At 38.5% G+C, this 19,144-nt stretch overlaps 1 protein-coding gene across 1 annotated transcript in view; it reads left to right on the top strand.

Moving 5' to 3' along the window:
- GK5 (glycerol kinase 5) overlaps positions 1-11,931 on the top strand; it is a gene marked incomplete at its 5' end in the record, with an annotated part of 86,194 nt that extends 74,263 nt beyond the window's left edge. The window contains 5 exons of the mRNA XM_079704142.1: positions 883-986; positions 1,850-1,909; positions 2,275-2,408; positions 6,146-6,482; positions 11,792-11,931. Of these exons, the coding sequence (XP_079560268.1) occupies positions 883-986; positions 1,850-1,909; positions 2,275-2,408; positions 6,146-6,294 (447 nt within the window). The 3' untranslated portion in view covers positions 6,295-6,482; positions 11,792-11,931. The remainder of the gene's footprint in view (positions 1-882; positions 987-1,849; positions 1,910-2,274; positions 2,409-6,145; positions 6,483-11,791) is intronic.
- Between the last annotated feature and the right edge of the window lie 7,213 nt (positions 11,932-19,144).

Here is a 19,144-nt window from a genome sequence, read left to right as displayed (position 1 = left end):
TTCCCGGACCAGGGCTTGAGCCTGTGTCCCCTGCATGGGCAGGTGTATTCTTTAGTGTTACTGCCTAATATCATAAATGACCCAGCCTAGGACTTCCCCGGTGGCACAGTGGTTAAGAATCCGCGTGCGCCACAACTACTAAGCCTGTGCTCTAGAGCCCGCAAGCCACAACTACTGAAGTCCGCACACCTAGAAGCCCTTGCTCTGCAACAAGAGAAGCCACTGCAATGAGAAGCCCGTGCACCATGAGGAAGAGTAGCCCCTGCTCGCCGCAACTAGAGAAAGCCCGTGCACAGCAAAGAAGACCCAATGCAGCCAAAAATAAATAAATAAAATATATAAATTAAAAGAAAAAACACTATTTAAGCTAAGAAATAGAGTTTACTTTGAAAGTCTGACAACATATTGGGTGTAAGTTATGACACTGGAAAACACATTTTTTTGCATTGTAGGTTTTTTATCTTCAGTCTAACTTAATATCCTCAATAAACCACTCTACGTAGTAAACAATTTCAGTGTAAACACTTTACAGTTGGAGAAAAGGGAAAATACTGGCACTGCTTTTCATTTTCCTCATATATCAAGCTAAGCATTTCATAATCTATTACTCTGGGCTTCAGTCCCTTTTCTTGGTACAGGTGCAAACAGAAGATCCAGCCCATAAGTCTAATATCTGTGACTCATCCTTGCTTAAGTCCTATCAAAAGGTTATTTGAATAGTTAACATCATTTTGGGACTATCATTTATGTTAAAACTATTTATCTCTAAATGAGCATTCTTTTTTTTCTAACATGGCTATGTTTTTATTGTATAATATACCTTCAAGTCTATAGATATAATTTAGAGCAGTAATAATATATTCTTACTGTCTTTTACTTCAGGCTCCATTAAATGACCCCTGTGCATGTGCCTCTTTTATGGGTTTGAAGTCTTCCACCAATAAATACCACCTTGTACGAGCAATATTGGAGTCAATAGCTTTCAGGTACCAGAACCTGCCCAAAACTCCCCCCTCCCCATACAGTATTGCTATTCCCTTTTATTAATTTCTACTAAACTAAATTTTAAAATTTCTTAATTTTAACTGTTTATACCTTTAGTTTAATTCATACTGTATATGATATAATCTATTCTTATTACTAATTTTTTTGCATCTCTTTTTTTTGACATTTAATAGTACCAGTACCACTTAGATTTGATATCTGAAAATTGAATGATTTTTAAAATATCCAATTTATTAAGCATAAAAGATTCAAAATTTGGACTTTCAAAATCTTTCATTTCTTTATTCATGAAGGAGAATTCTAACTAATAATGCTTCTGTTATACTCAAAGATTGACTCATCTAAATTATTCTTTATGTATATTTCCTTTGGTCTTTTTGTTACGGGGCAGGTGTAGCTCATTAAAATTAAGACCACAGCTGTCATGAATGGAACAAATGGAACATTTGTAATGTTTAAAATAACATTTTCTCTGATTACAAAATCATTATTTTTATATTTGATTTCTGTTAGATGCTATTTATGGTGTGTCATCCATACCTATTAAATGGATGCTTGCTTTAAATTTTTATTTGCAGGAAGGGTAATAGATTAAATTTAGTTCTGAAATAAAAATTATGTTCTTTTGCATCAAAGTGAAAAACAGAAGGCCCTGAACCTCTTGTTTACTTGACCATCTGTTATTGACATCCAGTTAGCCTAATATATTTCTTTAGTGTTTTCTTTTGCATATTTTATAAATATCATGTAAATAAAACCACAGTTATTATTCTAGATTGGAAAAAACCAGAGAATTATTATGATATGAACTGCCTCTAAACAGTTTTCTTGTTTTTTTAACTAGAAACAAACAGTTATATGAGGTGATGCAGAAAGAGATCCACATTCCTGTAAGAAAAATCCGGTAGGTAAACTTTGTTTCTAATAGATTTAATTAGAAATTAGAAGTTAAGTGGTAGCGGCTGTTGGCATTTTCATGATTATGATTATTCAGGATTTCAAAAAGAACTTATGCGTACCTTCTCTGCAACAAAATTCTTGGTCATAGGAATTTGGAGAGGAAGGAAAGCTAATTTTGGATTTAAGGAGAATATAACCCAATATGGAACCTGAGAGGATCTTAGCACCCATATGTGTATTGTAAGAATCTTTAAACTTTAAAAATAAAATCAAGGATCTAAAAAAAATGTGTGGCTTTTTAAAAAAGAATTAATAATGTATTTATGCTTTTGTTACAGTAATTTATCTCCAATATCTTTCTCCCCACAGAGCAGATGGAGGAGTTTGTAAGAACAGTTTTGTCATGCAGATGACTTCAGACCTGATTAACGAGACGATAGACAGACCTGTCCACGTTGATATGTCCTGCGTAGGTGCAGCTTCTCTAGCTGGCCTTGCTGTTGGTATGTGTGGGTTTTATTAAAACGAGAGCTGTCTTGCAAAACCATTTCTTACAGATAGGATTTCTCCTCCCAGATCACAAAATTATAGATCGAGAGGGTCTGGAAAGCCTTGGTGTCCATTAGACCTCATACACATATGCACATCACTCACAAAGTGCTCCCGTGATCTCTTCTGTGGGTGGGCCTGGTTGCACCTCTTCCCTCCTTGGTGCTCTCCTTCAGTCAGAAGAATGAGGCCAGGAAAGCGAATTCTCAACTGCTCTGGTCTTTAGCAAGGGAATGTCTCTGGGTAAACTTCCTGATTAGATAAGCTTGTCTTTGGCATTAGAAACCACTCCACTCTTTCATTTAGTGAACATTTGTTGAGCACCTGCTTCATGACAGTCGCTGCTGGGAATAATAGAGTTTAAATGATGGAGTCCCTGCTATGGGAGCCTCCAGTGGGAGCAGTCAAGCAAGTCAATCCATTATTATTCTTGTGTGATAAGCCCAGCGAACAGCCACAGTATCAAGCAATTGGTGTAGGCTTTCCCAGAGGCGACAACATATAGTTCAATTTTGAAGGGGTTAGCAGACAACCAGGTGAGGAGAGAATAGAGGTGAGTGGTCCAGTAGAGAAGGCAGCTCGTGCAAAGGTACTGGTCCGTTATGGTGCTGATAGGATGAGAGCAAGAGGGGAGGCTGGAGAGGTACATAGAGGTCCAGTCACGGTGGCCTCTTCCTATAGAGGAGATTGGACTTGATCTTGAATGCATTGGAGAGCCACTGAACAATTTTAAGCAGAAGGACATGGTTAGATCTGCATTTGAACACATCACTTTGGCAATTAGTGTTTTCACTAATTAGCTGGGAGGAGTAAAGAACAGACATGGGGAGGCTAATTAGAGGGCTCTTTAGGAGCAGGATGATGCTTGGGACACGGGGAGTGTTTTCCTGTGTTCCTATATGGAAGGGAGGAGTGTTTGTACAAAACAGGATATCTTACACTTAAAAGTTTAGGCTATTATTTAGCAATTAAAGTTATGCACCCAAAAAGCATCAAATCTTGGTAACTTCACCTTATACTTTATTCTACTAAAAATATGTTAACTTTGAATAAAATTGAAACAATCACTTTCATTTGTTCATTGATTGGTGTTTGATTAATTCAAGTTGAAGAAAATAACTTCCCCTTAAATAGTCATTCCCGTTTACAAATTTAAGTTACTTTGTATATTTCAACTCTTAAGTATAATATAGCTGATGTTATTTTTAATAATTTCACATGACTAATTGAGCAAACTTAGAACTATAACAAGGAAATTTCTCCAGTACTTAAACAACTCTTGAAAAATGAATAAATTAAGCTTATCATTACAGTAAGCCAAATGCTCATAAGCATTCCAGTACTGTTTATAAAGTTAATCAAATTGATCTACACTTAACACCTTATAAAGCTAAATATGTCAAATTCTCTTGAACATTTAATACACTTTAAATAACAAACACATGCAAGTTATTCTTACATATAACATAGTGGCTTGAGTTGTATCTACTTCATTTTATCTGTATTTAATTTCAAAACTTTTCAATACAAAGATACTTCACTAACTACAGGGAACAGTTTTACCTTCTCAGAGAATCTGAAATTTCTGGTTGGATTACTTCTCTCTCAGAAATATGAGACATGGGGCTTCCCTGGTGGCGCAGTGGTTGAGAGTCCGCCTGCCGATGCAGGGGACGTGGGTTCGTGCCCCGGTCCGGGAAGATCCCACATGCCACGGAGCGGCTGGGCCCATGAGCCATGGCCGCTGAGCCTGCACGTCCAGAGCCTGTGCTCCACAACGGGAGAGGCCACAACAGTGAGAGACCCGCGTACCGCAAAAAAAAAAAAAAGAGAGAGACATGAAGGCTATGCAAATTCTCTGTATTTTCAAAATTCACCCAGAAAGTGGGTCTGTTCAATACACATTTAATAAAGTGACTTTTAAGAGTATGTATGCCATTAAGTGTAAATAATAAATTCTGGAAATAAGAATTTTAAGAACATACTTATTTTCATGACTAGATTTATCTAATTGTAGTATACTAATAAAGATTATTAGTCTTTTAATAACTTCCATAAAATAATTAATATCTTTAAATATAAACAGTCTAAAACGCTGACTTTGTAAATAGAATGTGGCCTGATGGAAAATTTTAAAAGAAAGAATTTTATGTGTCAGCTTTATTGGTAAGAGAAAAATGTACTTCTTGAAGACTTGTCAACTATGTTAATACTTCAGAGTAAGTAAGATGTACCAAGTTTATTAACAAGGGATCGCTACCATTTTAGACTATGTATGATCATAGTTATAGTATGTTTTCTTGCTGCTTTTTATTATAAATCACATGATCCTCTTTGTAAAGAACAATATATGCCAGAACTACAAGATTATCTTGAACTGGAATTTAAAAACCTTGTATGAAATGCAATAGTTTGAAAAAGAAACTATTTTTTATATTAATCCCCAACTTTGAATTTTATGCATATCCTGAGGAGTTGACTCTTACCTCAAGATACATGACAAAAATCTTAACTTGGGGGATTCCCTGGAGGTCCAGTGGTTAGGACTCTGTGCTTTCACTGCTGTGGGACCGGGTTCATTCCCTGGTCGGGTGACTAATATACTGCATGAGTTGCAGAGTGTCGCCAAAAAAAAGAAAAACCTTAATTTATCATTGTTTTGCTTTGGTTTTTTTAATAAATAAATAAATTTATTTATTTATTTATTGGCTGCGTTGGGTCTTAGTTGCTGCACACGGGCTTTCTCTAGTTCTGGTGAGCGGGGGCCACTCTTCGTTGCGATGTGCGTGCTTCTCATTGCGGTGGCTTCTCTTGTTGTGGAGAGTGGGCTCTAGGCACGCGGGCTTCACTAGTTGTGACATGTGGTCTCAGTAGTTGTGGCTCACAGGCTTAGTTGCTCCACGACATGTGGGATCTTCCTGGACCAGAGCTCGAACCCGTGTCCCCTGCATTGGCAGGTGGACTCTTAACCACTGCACCACCAGGGAAGCCCTATCATTGTTTTTTTAAATTGTATAAAAGGAAAGTATATTATTTCTTTCTTTTCTTTTTTTTTTTGTTTTTAGATGTTACGGGTAGGAGTTTATTAATTTATTTATTTTTGCTGTGTTGCGTCTTTGTTTCTGTGCGAGGGCTTTCTCTAGTTGTGGCAAGCGGGGGCCAGTCATGATCGCGGTGCGTGGGCCTCTCACTATTGCGGCCTCTCTTGTTGCGGAGCACAGGCTCCAGACGCGCAGGCTCAGTAGTTGTGGTTCACGGGCCTAGTTGCTCTGCGGCACGTGGGATCCTCCCAGACCAGGGCTCGAACCCGTGTCCCCTGCATTAGCAGGCAGATTCTCAACCACTGCGCCACCAGGGAAGCCCCTACTCTTTCTTACTTGGGTTTTTTTTTTTTTTTCTTAAGAGCTAGTCATGAAATTAAATGATGGCAGGATGTGGTTGCTCTAGAAATGATTTGGTGCTCTTCCACACAGAAATAAAGCTGCTAGTTAGAAACCAAAAGATTTTAAAATCCTGATGTATTTATTCCCAGGGATAGTCAATCTAACCAAGCTCAGAGCAACAAAATGTTTTGAATTGTGTTTTAAAGTAATAACTGTTCACCTGTGCACCAGTTCACATAGGTTTGTGGATAAACTTTATGGACTTATTATTTGCCTTAAAACTTGAGAGTAAATTTTTTCATCTATAGGGTTTTGGACTGACAAGGAGGAACTAAAGAAACTGAGGCAAAGTGAAATAGTTTTCAAGCCACAGAAGAAATGGCAAGAATATGAAAAGAATATGGGAAACTGGGTCAAAGCAGTGAAACGCTCCATGAACTGGTATAACAAGACATAGCACTAACGGAATGACTGAAACCACGCATGGCTGGTTGCTGTGATGTGCAGATGAGACAAAGCTCAGGGACAACAATGTGACCATGAATGAGAGGCGAAGACTGGAGCTGAGCTCTGCAACCCGAGAGAAAAAGCACTGCTGTTTTGAAAACAAAACAAAACCCCTCACTGAAAAAATTCTAAACCTTGGTAAGATTGTAAGGCAACAATACCTCAGAACTTTTAAATCTTCTGTTTTGTAGCAAATTCCAAAGGACACTAGCCATTTCCAACCATGTTTTGACAGTCACGGGTCCTCCTCCTGTTTGTACTGGGCCAATATGAACATAATTGTTTACTATCTGAGTTAATAGTCCCGGGCATAATTGTTTACTAACTGAGTTAATAGTTCCGGGTCAAGCAGTGTTCGTGTTTTGTTCCAAAATGATGTGAAAAGTGTTCCCTTAATTCTTTAAAATGAAGTGGGCTATTTGAAGTCCATATAGCTAAAAAGAAAGAATAACCAAGAAAATGTGGAATTTTGAAACATTAATATTTTTATTTAAAGCCATAATTGTTCAGTGTTATATCCAAATATGAGCTCAATATGTCTCTCTTAGATAGGTTCATTTGGTAGTCAATTCTTTCCTTTATTGGGTTTAAAGACACTGCCTTAATTTTTCCTTGTTTAACCAAAATCTGAGCTTTCTTTATATATTGAAAAACACTGAACAAAATCATTTTAGTTAATAAAACCAAAAAGGGTATTGATTCATAAGGAATAGGAGAATACTTTCCTTCTCAGATAGCATTTCTTTCAAAAATTTCTGGGTAAAGTATAAAATCTCACTTTTTACAAAATACACGTAGTAAATATAAATCTTGCCTTTCTTCTCCTCTTCTCTATCCTTCTTACTTGTTGAGATGCTGGTGTAAACGTCTTTTGTTTTCATTAAGTGCCTAGTTGACAGAGCTTAATTTGAAGAAAGTGCCCTAATTTATTGCTGACTTAAGAATTGCCCTCATTGGGGTATTTTGCTTGTCCAGGTATCTTTCTTATTTTTGTCCAATCTACTCATCTCTCTGAGATTTGTGCAGTGAGGTAGCTGTCAGAGGGGATGGGATTGTAGTCATGCTAGTGACTGCCCCTCAGCCACTGAGCCAGAGATCCACAGAGAGGAACAGCAAGAGTCCTACATTTTCAAACTCACTTGATAGAAACAAGGTAGAGTAAGGTAGGAGGTAAGAGTTGCGAGTAGCTTCAGGCCCGATGTAAAATTGTCCTAAGGCAAGTTGACCACCTTCCAACATGTTCTCATGTTATTTGCCCCTCCCTGTTTTTGGGCTAGGTTCCTTTTAGATTTGCAGCAATAATGTATTTATTTCCCTCTTGGTCAGGCTTTATCATATCACATAAAGTCCTACTGTTATAGAGCTCACTGTTAAATAATAATGTAATTAAAGAAGTGACTGTTATAGGGAAGTGTGCTGTTACTATCATGTATGTCCATTTCAGAGACAGGTAATAGATATTAGACTTGGAAATATTTTTGTTAAGTCAAGGTGTTTTGTTTACTGTAATAAGTCAGATCCCCTTACGTAGATAATTTCTTACTCTTCTTTTCATTCTTTCTGTTATTCACATCCTTTTTTACAAAGTTTAGTGGCCAATTAAAAGCTTTCTTATCAAAGACATATGAAAGCCACTCTGTTTTACTATACCTTATAGAGTCTGCTTCTCAGTGGGTATGGTGTCCATAGGAAATAGTTGTCTTTTTGTATTAGGATATACTGAATTGTGATATTCTTAATACCTAAACATTTGTTAGTTCATTCATTTTCCACATTGTTCTTTCTCATCATGAAACCACAAAATAAAGGAGAAATATCTTTTAGATAATGTGGAAAAATAACTTTGAATATCTTTCTACTGGAATTGAGCATCTCCTCAAAAATCAGTGGCTAATTTTTTCTTCCATTAGTTTAGAAGTTAATCTTCTATTTTTAATATGTCTGGCCTTTTTTTTAGTAACACAGTTTACTAAATCTTTTGTCAGATTTGACCTAAATCAGAAACATGACCACATTTGCTTTTGTGGTTGTAGAAAGTGTTGATTATTAGAATCAACTGAGCAAAAAATTGTCCTTTCAAGTTTATTTTTCATATGTGTGCTAATAATTGAAGTTAAAAAAATTTCTATGCTAATATTTCTCAGCATGTTTTATTTCCTCACTATGGGTCTATCAGGTAATTTTAGGAGATCTGTAGCTCTCTTATCAAGGAGGAGAATCTTCCTGTACAATCCTTCCTAATGGGGTACTAAATGCTTTTATACTATAGACTTACTGATTTTAAAACTTTTTTTATATCCAACCATGACATGGTTTCTCAACCTCAGCATCATTGACATTTGAGGACAGATAGTTCTTTGTTTTGGGGTGCTATGTATCATAGGATGTTTACCAGATCCCTGACCTTTACCCACTAGCATCCATCTACTTAATGATGGCAAAATGTCTCCAAACATTGCTAAATGTCCCCTGGGAGACAAAATCACCCCCCAGTTGAGAACCAGTGATGTAGACTGTTGGAAGAAAATTGAGGACTCAGTGAATGTAGAGTGTCTGTCGTACTCCTTTTCTCTCTGCTTCATTTTTACCTTAGGAAATGGTTGTTAGCAAAAAGAAGTAGTAGTATCTTAAAATAAATAGCGTTTCTGCTTTGCTGGTTAATGAGGTGGGGAAAAAATGTCATGCTGTAATTGTCTTCTGCTGTTTTTATCCACCTACCCTCACCCCCATGTCTGCATTCTCTGTGGTCTTAATGAGTGAGTTTATGACTTCAGCCTGGGATTAATGTAGTCTCCAGATCATCTTTGATTTGATCTGCCTTTTTGTTTCCTTTTCGTCTCTGAACAAAGGAGACGATCACTCTTTTATCTGCCTCTGCGCAAGCCTCCACCAAACTAGAAGTTCCCTGAAAGCAGGAAACGTGTCTGCTTCCACAGAACTTAACTCCGTGCCTTCATATTTGTGGGATGAATTTTTACTGTGGGTTTGTAAGTGCAACTTGTTTTGCATATACATTTTGTCCCTGATGTTACACATGTTTATTGATAGGGAACAGCTTCTATTTGTTACAGTCAAATATGTTTTGTTGGATTAAGAAGGACTACTTTGTTATGAGAACTAGAATCCTCATACGGTTTATTTTTAAAGTCTTTGTATATTTATATATTTGCATATCTATTTGTGTAGAGATACACATCCATAAATACACATATTAACTTTCGAAGGTACAACTGAAGCCTTTCTCTTCACAGGTTTTGTGTATTTGACTGCAGATGACTAACAGATTGAATCTTAGGAACGCCAAACACTCTCACGTTAGAGGGAAGAAACTTCAGAAATACCCCCTTTTGCAAGGCACTTATACTGAGGACCAGTCTTTAATTAAAAAAATAATCTATCCCAGGAGTTTGGCAGTAATTTTTAAATTCTTTGAGGTGAGACATAGCTGGACCCTGGGGCTCCTCAACTTTAAGTGATTCTAATCATCCCAGAGATAGCCTAGAAGGCTTTAATCTATCCCAGAGGATTCTGAATCCCTTTGGGAAATTTATATCATGTTTCTCAATTAAAATTAAAAGCCCAAAACACACCCTGGATCTATCTGGTCCCAGAGTCCTCATCTTGCATACTCAAATCCAGGTCATCTGGTTCAAACCAGCCTAAAGGGGTAACTCCAAAGACGTCAAATAGGCCATCAAGAATCACATTGTTTTTTAAAGTTTTGGATCCTCATAGCTGTAAGTACTTTGGCACCAGCATCTACTGTGAGTCACTGGTTGTTTTGTCACCATATTCCCATGGGACCTTTGCCCCTAGAAGGATGCAGGAATGATCATGGGAATGGGAATGATAGAGGCAGGAACCTGCAGAATCAGATGTTTTGGAAATTCTCTGTTATTCTATTTCCATTGTCTTTCCCCCCACTTTACATTACATTTGGTTTATTGAAATAAAATGGATGTGTCTGTATAGATACCTATATTATGTAGGAAATAAATGATAAGGTTTCCAGTTTAAATGAGCCATATCTTTACAAGAAACTGCCAAACTGTTTTCCAGAATAGCTGTACCATTTTACATTCCCACCAGCAATGTATGAGTGATCCACTTTCTCCACGTTGTCACCAGCATTTGATGTTGTCACCATTTTTTACGTTAGTCCACTGTGATAAGTGTGTGGTTTTCTCATTGTGGATTGAATTTGCATTTCCCTAATTAATAATGATGTTGAACATCTTTTCATGTGCTCTTTTGTGATCTGTTTATCCTCTAGTGAAATGTCTGTCCATATCTTTTGTCCATTTGCTAATTAGGTTGTTTGCTAAAGGAGCCATATCCTTAAAGGAATATCCTTTTTAAAAACTTAAAAAAAAAATCAGTCCAGTGACTTAAGAAGTCATTAAGTAGCATTTTCAAATCCCTCTGGGCAAAATGTATATAGCATTTGAACATGACTTTGTAATGTACTGAGCAGAAGAGCTCTTGTATTTCTTACATACTTATTATGTAGTGTGGTACTAACACTGTATAATAGCAAAAAAGTTTCAAAGACACCTTTACTTAGAATGTTAAGTAAAGTGTACCAATACATGTTTTGTACATAGGTATCATAATCCTAAAAATATTTTTTATTTAAAATAAGCTGATTTGTGTAAATATGTCAGAATGATTTTGTGGAAAATTAATTCAAAATTTTCCTATTTGTGCAAGACAGTTAATATAGATTCCAATTTGTATGCATCAGTAAATTTATAATTTTATTTCTCTCATGTTCTTTATGAATTTCATAGTTTTATTAAATGGTCATTGAGAACATCATAAATCATTGTTAAAATCTATAGATAAAATCAAGGATGCAGAATAAAAGGAATCTTTTTCATGTGTATGGGAATTTTCCCATTACCTTTTTGTCTACTTTAACTTTTGGATTTATTTTTAAATTTTACCTGGAAATTCTTATTTAATACCATTTCCTGTTTTGGTTTCTGCACATTAAGAATGTCACAGAGAAATAAGCATATGTTAACTTCGGTTGTAACTCAAGATAAATTTGGGCTTGTGTTTCCCTTTTAACTGGAAGAAGAAAAAAATGAGGCTTAATATGGTTAGAGAAGAAAGGTTTTCTGTAACCCTGCCTCTTTAGATCCTGTTTAGGCTTATTCTACATTCTGCATTCTTGCACAGAGGAAATTACTAGAGATGAGAGTTAATTCTTTGTAGTGGAAAAAAGATGATACAATCTATTGTGAAAATATACTGTATATTTAAATGTTTAGAAAAATTTTAAATAACTGGAGGAAACATACTTTCAAATGCTAATGTGACGGAATTAACCTAGCAGCTGTTAAAATCCATTATGAAAATTATCATTAAAATTATTTGGGAAATTATAACGAAACAGCGAGTGATCTCTACATATTGTGTATTAAAGCCTTTTTTTTTTTTAGTGTTTCTCTGTTCATTGCTTCACATCCGCACACATAAATAGCGACATCCCGATGATGATGGCAGAGGATTCAGTCGGACAATCTGGATTCCATTCCCTGGCCAAAGGGGAGCCCATGGTTCATTCTGTAGGAGGGAATTTGAAGGATAATAAACATTCAATTATTTGAAGAAAGGAAGGGGTATGGTTTTTATTTTATTGTTGTTCAAAGTCATATTAGTCTAATGAGGAGGACAAGGAAGGGGCAGGTATGTGGAGCTGACTTTTCTGAAATGTATGTGACTATAAATTGTATTAAATGTTATAAAATTATTTTTAGGGAATTCGCTGGCAGGCCAGCGGTTAGGACTCCGTGCTTTCACTGCCAAGGGCCCGGGTTCGATCCCTGGTCGGGGAACTAAGATCCCACAAGCCGTGCAGCGTGGCCAAAAATATACATATATATATATCTGTGTGTATATATGTATATATGTGTGTATATATATGTATATATGTATATATACGTATATATGTGTATATATATATATATATGTAAAGAATCTGGCTATGTAAAAGAAATTGTAGGAAAAAAATGAATGAGGGTGATAGGGACTAATAGTGGATTCTTTGCTATTTAGAAACAACCCACTAGGATGTGGAGATTGTAAGGCAAATACCTTAGATTTACTAAATTACCCCTCCCTTTTCCCTACCACTTGGGCAAGGTTATTAGCCACCAGATCCCAGGGGATTCTCATATTCTTTAACCCAGCCCACAGGGTTGTCCTGTCTCTCCCAGAAGGTCCTGTCTCTGTCAGCATCCCAGTTTCATCACCAAACTCTGTCAAGAACTGAGAAGAGTTTGAAGTTTTTCTGTACTTGGAAGCTAACGAGTTAGCCTCCCACAGCTCCATGGATACTGGCAGCAGATATGAGGCTCCTGGGTCAGAGACTAAAGACTTTATTACTCATGACATAGAAAACATCATAATCTTCATATTTGCATTGGTTTCCTTTGCCTCTTAACTCCTTTGTGGATTGTCCAGGTTGATGCTGTGCGCACAGTGGGTTTGCAGTACAGCTGAGCAATCTCGAGCTTAGGAAACTTGAGTCTTTTGTAATGGGCTGCAAGTAAGTGTGCCTGATGCTTGCTCCAGAGGAAATAATTTTTATTGTATTGGACAGGAAACAAAACTGCCCTCTACTCTGGAGGGAGACACTACCTCTATTTTACAACAGAGGCCTCAGTACCTCTGCTTACCAGGCAAGCAGAAACAAGAAAGCCGTGTAGGATTGCCTGCCAACAATAAATTCATTATCTTAATTGTGGGAATAGTTTCATGGGTATATACATATGTCAAAACTCATCAAGTTACTCACTTTATGCATAGTTTATTGGGTGTCAGTTTCACCGTAATACAATAGGAGGGAACAAGTCTTGCTACTCAGATATGTTGTTGGGACCAGTAGCCTCCGTGTCACCAGAGTACTTTTCAGAAGAGCAGAACTTCAGGCTTCATTCCAGATGTACTGAAACAGAATCTGTGTTTTAATAAGATCCACCAGTATTTAGTTTTATTTATTTATTTATTTATTTATTTATTTATTTATTTATTTATTGCGGTACACGGGCCTCTCACTGCCGTGGCCTCTCCCACTGTGGAGCACAGGCTCCGGACGCGCAGGCTCAGCGGCCATGGCTCACGGGGCCCAGCCGCTCCGCGGCATGTGGGATCTTCCCGGACCGGGGCACAAAGCCGTGTCCCCTGCATCGGCAGGTGGACTCTCAACCACTGCACCACCAGGGAAGCCCTAGTTTTTTTTTTTTTAATTGAAATATAGTTGATTTCCAGTATTTAGCTTTTTAGCTTTTTATTTTGAAATAATTTTAGACTTAAAGAGAAGTTGTAAAAGTATTACATAGAGTTCTCCTTTCCCCCAGCTTCTCCTAATTAACATGTCACTTACATAACCATAATATAACTACTCAAAACGGGAAATTCACATTCATACAGTAGTATAAACTAATCCACAAGCCTTACTTGAATTTTGTCAGTTTTCCAACTCTTGTCCTTTTTCTGGTCCAGAATTCAATCCAGGATCCCACGTTGCATTTAATTTTCACGTCTTCTTACTCTCCTCCAATCTGTGATAGTTCCCTAGTCTGTCTTTCTTTCATGACCTTAACATTTTTTAAGAAGACTGGCAGTTATTTTATAGAATGTCCCTCAATTTGGGTTGGCCTGATATTTTCTTGTGATTAGGTTAAAGTTCTGAATTTTTGTTAGAAACCTGCAGAAGTGATGTCTGCGGCCTTAATGCATTCTATCAGGAAGACATCAATATGTCTTATTATTGTTGTTAACCTTGATCCTTTGATTAAAGGGGTGCCTGCCAGGTTTTTCCATTGTAAACGTACTATTTTCCCCTTTGTAGTTAAGTATCTTGTGAGGAAATAACTTTTTTTTTTAAATTTTTGTTGGAGTATAGTTGCTTTACAATGTTGTGTTAGTTTCTGCTGTACAGCAAAGTGAATCATTTATACATATAAATATATCCACTCTTTTTTAGATTCTATTCCCATACAGGTCATTGCAGAGTACTGAATAGAGTTCCCTGTGCTATACAGTAGGTTCTCATTAGTTATCTATTTTATGTATAGTAGTGTATATATATCAGTCCCAATCTTCCAATTCATCCCACCCAGGAGATACTTTTAGACCATGTAAATATCCTGTTTCCCATCACACTTTCACTCACTAGTTTTTAGCATCCCCGGATGCTTCCTGTCTGCAACAGTCATTTCTGTAATATTTGCCTAATAATGGTGATTTTCTATTTCCATTATGTCTTTACATTTATTCATGAAATTCTACTGTAAGGAAGAGTTGTTGCCTGTCCTCCATTTATTATCCAATTATTTATATCAGTATTGGTCATCTCTTGCCCCACTTCACATCCTCTTAGCCCACTTTTTTTTTTTTTGCAGTACGCGGGCCTCTCACTGTTATGGCTTCTCCCGTTGCGGAACACAGGCTCCAGACGCACAGGCTCAGCGGCCATGGCTCACGGGCCCAGCCACTCCGCGGCATGTGGGATCTTCCAGGACCGGGGTACGAACCTGTGTACCCTGCATCAGCAGGCGGACTCTCAACCACTGCGCCACCAGGGAAGCCCTTAACCCACTTTTTGATTCCAGTTGTAGCAACCAGCTGCCCAGGTGTAACCTGACAGCATCTTACTTTACCATATCTCTGGTTTTATGAGCTGGGATTTCTCTGCCTCCCAGCTTGGAATACTCATTTGAACTCATTCTGTCATTTTTCACCCATGGTCAAGCCTGGAATGCTAGAGAGTTGACACCATATGGGTAATGTTTAAACAATGGGGACAGGAGCCACTGTGTAAATATGCTCCTCTGTATTAGTTAGCAGATGTAATAGTTTGCATCTGCTAATCCCAACCTCCCATTCCATCCCTCCCCCATCCCCCTCCCCCTTGGCAAAAGCAAGTCTGTTCTCTATGTCTGTGAATCTGTTTCTGTTTCGTAGATAAGTTCATTTGTGTCATATTTTAGATACCACATATAATTGATGTCATATGATTTTTGTCTTTCTCTCTGACTTCCTTCACTTAGTACGATAATCTCTAGGTCCATCCATGTTGCTCCAAATGGCATTATTTCGTTCTTTTTTATGGCTGAGTGATATTCCATTGTATATATGTACCACATCTTCTTTATCCATTCTCCTGTCAATGGACATTTAGGTTGTTTCCATGTCTTGGCTATTGTAAATAAGTGCTGCTATGAACATAGGGGTGCATGTATCTTCTTGAATTATAGTTTTGTCTGGATATATGCCCAAGAGTGGGACTGCTAGATCATATTATCATTATTTCTTATACCTCACATATAATTTATATTTTTAGGATAAATAAGATATTTATCTTAAAATAATTTTAGGTTTGATATTAAGAAAAGTTTACTTCTATTAATGGTGACTGTGTAATCTTTCCACTGCCTGAACAAAGTCATTCCAGAAATGAATTGAGGAGAAAGCTGTGTCCCTCACTGAGGAAATTCCAAGGCTTTGATTCCACTCTGCAGTTTAATGTGACTAAACTGCACATAATAGGACTGTCTCTGGAAGACAAGGCCTTGCTATAACACATTTTTCACTTAAGTGTTATTTCTTTTGTCTGTCACTGGATAGATTGGGTGTGAAATCAGGATGCTTTTTATAAAGTCATCTGCAGGATTTCCCTGGTGGTGCAGTGGTTAAGAATCCACCTGCCAGTGCAGGGGACACGGGTTTGAGCCCTGGTCCGGGAGACCCCACATGCCACGGAGCAGCTAAGCCCCCGTGCCACAACCAATGAGCCCGCATGTCACAACTACTGAAGCCTGCACGCCTAGAGCCTGTGCTTCACAACAAGAGAAGTCACCTTAATGAGAAGCCCGTGCACCACAGCGAAGAGTAGCCCCTGCTCACCACAACTAGAGAAAGCCCGTGTGCAGCAACGAAGACCCAACGCAGCCAAAAATAAATAAATAATAAATTTATATTTTAAAAAGTCACCTGCAACTACAAAAGTCTAGACAACTGTGGATTTTTGGGAATGGTAAATAGGTGTCTCTAAGGTCCTTGTCACTCAAACTGTGGTGTTTGGTGAAGCAGCACCAGCCCCAGTTGGGAGTTTGTTGGAAATGCAGACTCTACCCCACTCTGAGGTGGGGTACCTCAGACCTGCTGATCTAGAGTCTGAATTTTAATAAGATGTCTAAGTGACTCCTGGGCACATTAAAGTTTGAGAGACATCGGTCCAGGAGCACTATAGCTACGCCTCTAGAAAGCAGCATCCAGCTTCAGGAGAGGGGCAGCACAGGGAAATTCCTCAGGTTTAACTCTAGCAGATCTGTCTCTTTCATGGCCATCTGTTGCCCCGCATATACAAGTAGAGACTTTATTTATGCTCGGCTCCTCTTTCCAACGTGCTAGGCTGTGGCACTCTCATCCATTCAATAAAAACTTACTGAGCTTCCCTCAAGCACCGAGGAGAACGTAGTGAATAGAATGGCGTAGATCTGAATCGCAGGGAGCTTACAGTCTAACAGGACACAGGTACTAAATGAGTAATCACAAGTTTGATGAACGTTAGAAAGACAAACAATTGTATGGGCAAAGAGCTGGAGATGGGGAGTCAGAGGAAGCTTTTCTGGAGAGAGTGTTGTTTCAGCTTAGATGAGAAGGCATGTGTAGATGAGGTGTGGATGAACTGGGGGATTGTTCTAAGCACAAGGAACACCCATGAACGAAGCTCTTTGGACATTTATGTGGGTATTTCCAATGCCTTGCACTGTTGGTGGCATACAATAAGTGCTTAATAAGTGTTTGCCAAATCAGTAAGTGTTCTGTTGTGTTTCAAACATCTACTCTCTTGCTTTGGAGATAGTGGAAGCTTTATTTTCCTTTTCAAAGGAAATCAGATCTTTTAATGGGGAAATGAGAAGGAAGAGAGAAAGCTGACTGTTGTGCAAATTGCTAAATTGGAACTGTGAGTGGGAATGAAAAATTGATTTACATGAATTTTCCTCCCTGAAGCAACTTGACAATTTATTCTGTTCTGGGGAATTTTCAGTTTTTGGCTTGAAAACCAAGCTGTTCCTTATTCTGAATTTCTTGGCCTGCTGTGAAACTAGCATTTTGTGTCTTTTACAGCATACCCTGATTAGGTCATGGAAATTCACAGCTAGATCAAACCAGTATATGGAAAATTTGAAACTTGCACTGCCCATTTTACTTCAAGGCGTTGGAAGGTGTTACGAAACATTGACTTTTAAATCATTCTTTTCAAAAGCACTATTATCAAATGATCATAATAATCACCATCATTTATTGAACACTTACTATATGTATTACATAGCAAAATCCTCATATTAACTCTACGAGTCATATGAAAATTGCCAAATATTAACAATTTCATGTGGTTTAACTTAATATTATCTTCCGACTCTCACCTTAAAAATGTACAAAGAGGTTAGAGAATCCCTGACTGCCATGGCTTTACTCCAAAATTTAGCACTGAGTTGTCTTCATAGATAAAGAGATTCCGAGGTACAGTTCCTTAATAACATCCACTGCTTCTCCCTCCCCCATTAGCCCAAGCACAGCTCTGCATCTACTTCTACTTGGACAGTTTACACTTTGACCTGAGGTGGTTATCAATCCATCTCTCCTGATAGACTGAGCTCCTTGAGGATGGAGTTTTCGTCTGTTTTCCTCATTTTTGTATCTTTGTGCTTACGATGTTTGAAAAGTATTTAAGTTGAAACCACAAAATTTCTGTGGAAACTAAATAAATCTTATTGATTTGTTATTGAAAAATGCAAGGTAATGACTCCATTGGGGCTTTTGCATTTTAGAATGAGTCCAAGGAGACTGCATTCAGCATTCTTGACCACCTAGGACTTTATCTACGTACAGTTATGCAGAAATTATCTCTCCACTCCACCCCAGAGAAAGGTCCAAAGGTGCTTTCTCACCTCCCCCAGTTCCCTTAGGTATTTATTTAAATGGCGCCTTTCCTGCTGCCTTCACTGAGCACTCTATTTAAGACAAGTCATCCCTCAAACACCTTCTCTGCTACATATTTCCCCCAAAGCATGTCCCAGCCTGTAACATAGCTTATATTTTGCTTATTTCTTTTGCATATTGTCCTTCCCACCCCACTAAAATGTAAGCTCACACATGGTTTTCAGATAGGCACAAAATGTATTAATACTGAACTAAATGGACTGGTATTTGGGGGGTGGGAGCCGCGATTTTCTCTTCAGCTTCCACGTGACATGGTGACCTGGCCCGGTTTGGATCTTACTTGCCTGTGTACTGAAGAAGCCACATGCCCAGCGGTCTCTAACCCCTGTCTGAATAATTTACCGCATACTCGTCCCCACACGTGGCCTCAATCACTCGTCCCCATGCCCCTCCATGCTGCTGCCCCGGAGGTGACCCATCAAGTGACTGGGGACGGAGTTGTGCTTGGGAACTAGGGATGACCTAGTTCCTCCTTTTCTAAGAGAGATGGGGGTTTTCCTGCTTGGGGCCGGGGGGATGGGAGTGGATGGAAAAGTCAAGATTCCCACCCAAGGCGGGGGAAGGGGCGGGGAAGGGCGTGTCTATAAATTTTAGGCCTCAGGCCTGTAGCCTGCCCCGGAGGCGGCTGGGGAGCCGCGCTGGCGAGATTCCTGCGGGGGACCCACTGAGAATCTCCAGTGGACAACCCAGGGACCCCGCAGGAAGCCTGACGCCCCGCGGCTACACCTCGCGGCCCCCTCCTCTCTTTGGGAAGCCTCGGGGCGGGGTTTGTTTACTCC

Source organism: Hyperoodon ampullatus (genome assembly GCF_949752795.1).
Source record: "Hyperoodon ampullatus genome assembly, chromosome: 5".
In the NCBI taxonomy this organism is placed as follows: Eukaryota; Metazoa; Chordata; class Mammalia; order Artiodactyla; family Ziphiidae; genus Hyperoodon; species Hyperoodon ampullatus.
The sequence above is the reverse complement of the archived record's forward strand: the minus strand, read 5'-3'. Positions and strand labels throughout refer to the sequence as shown.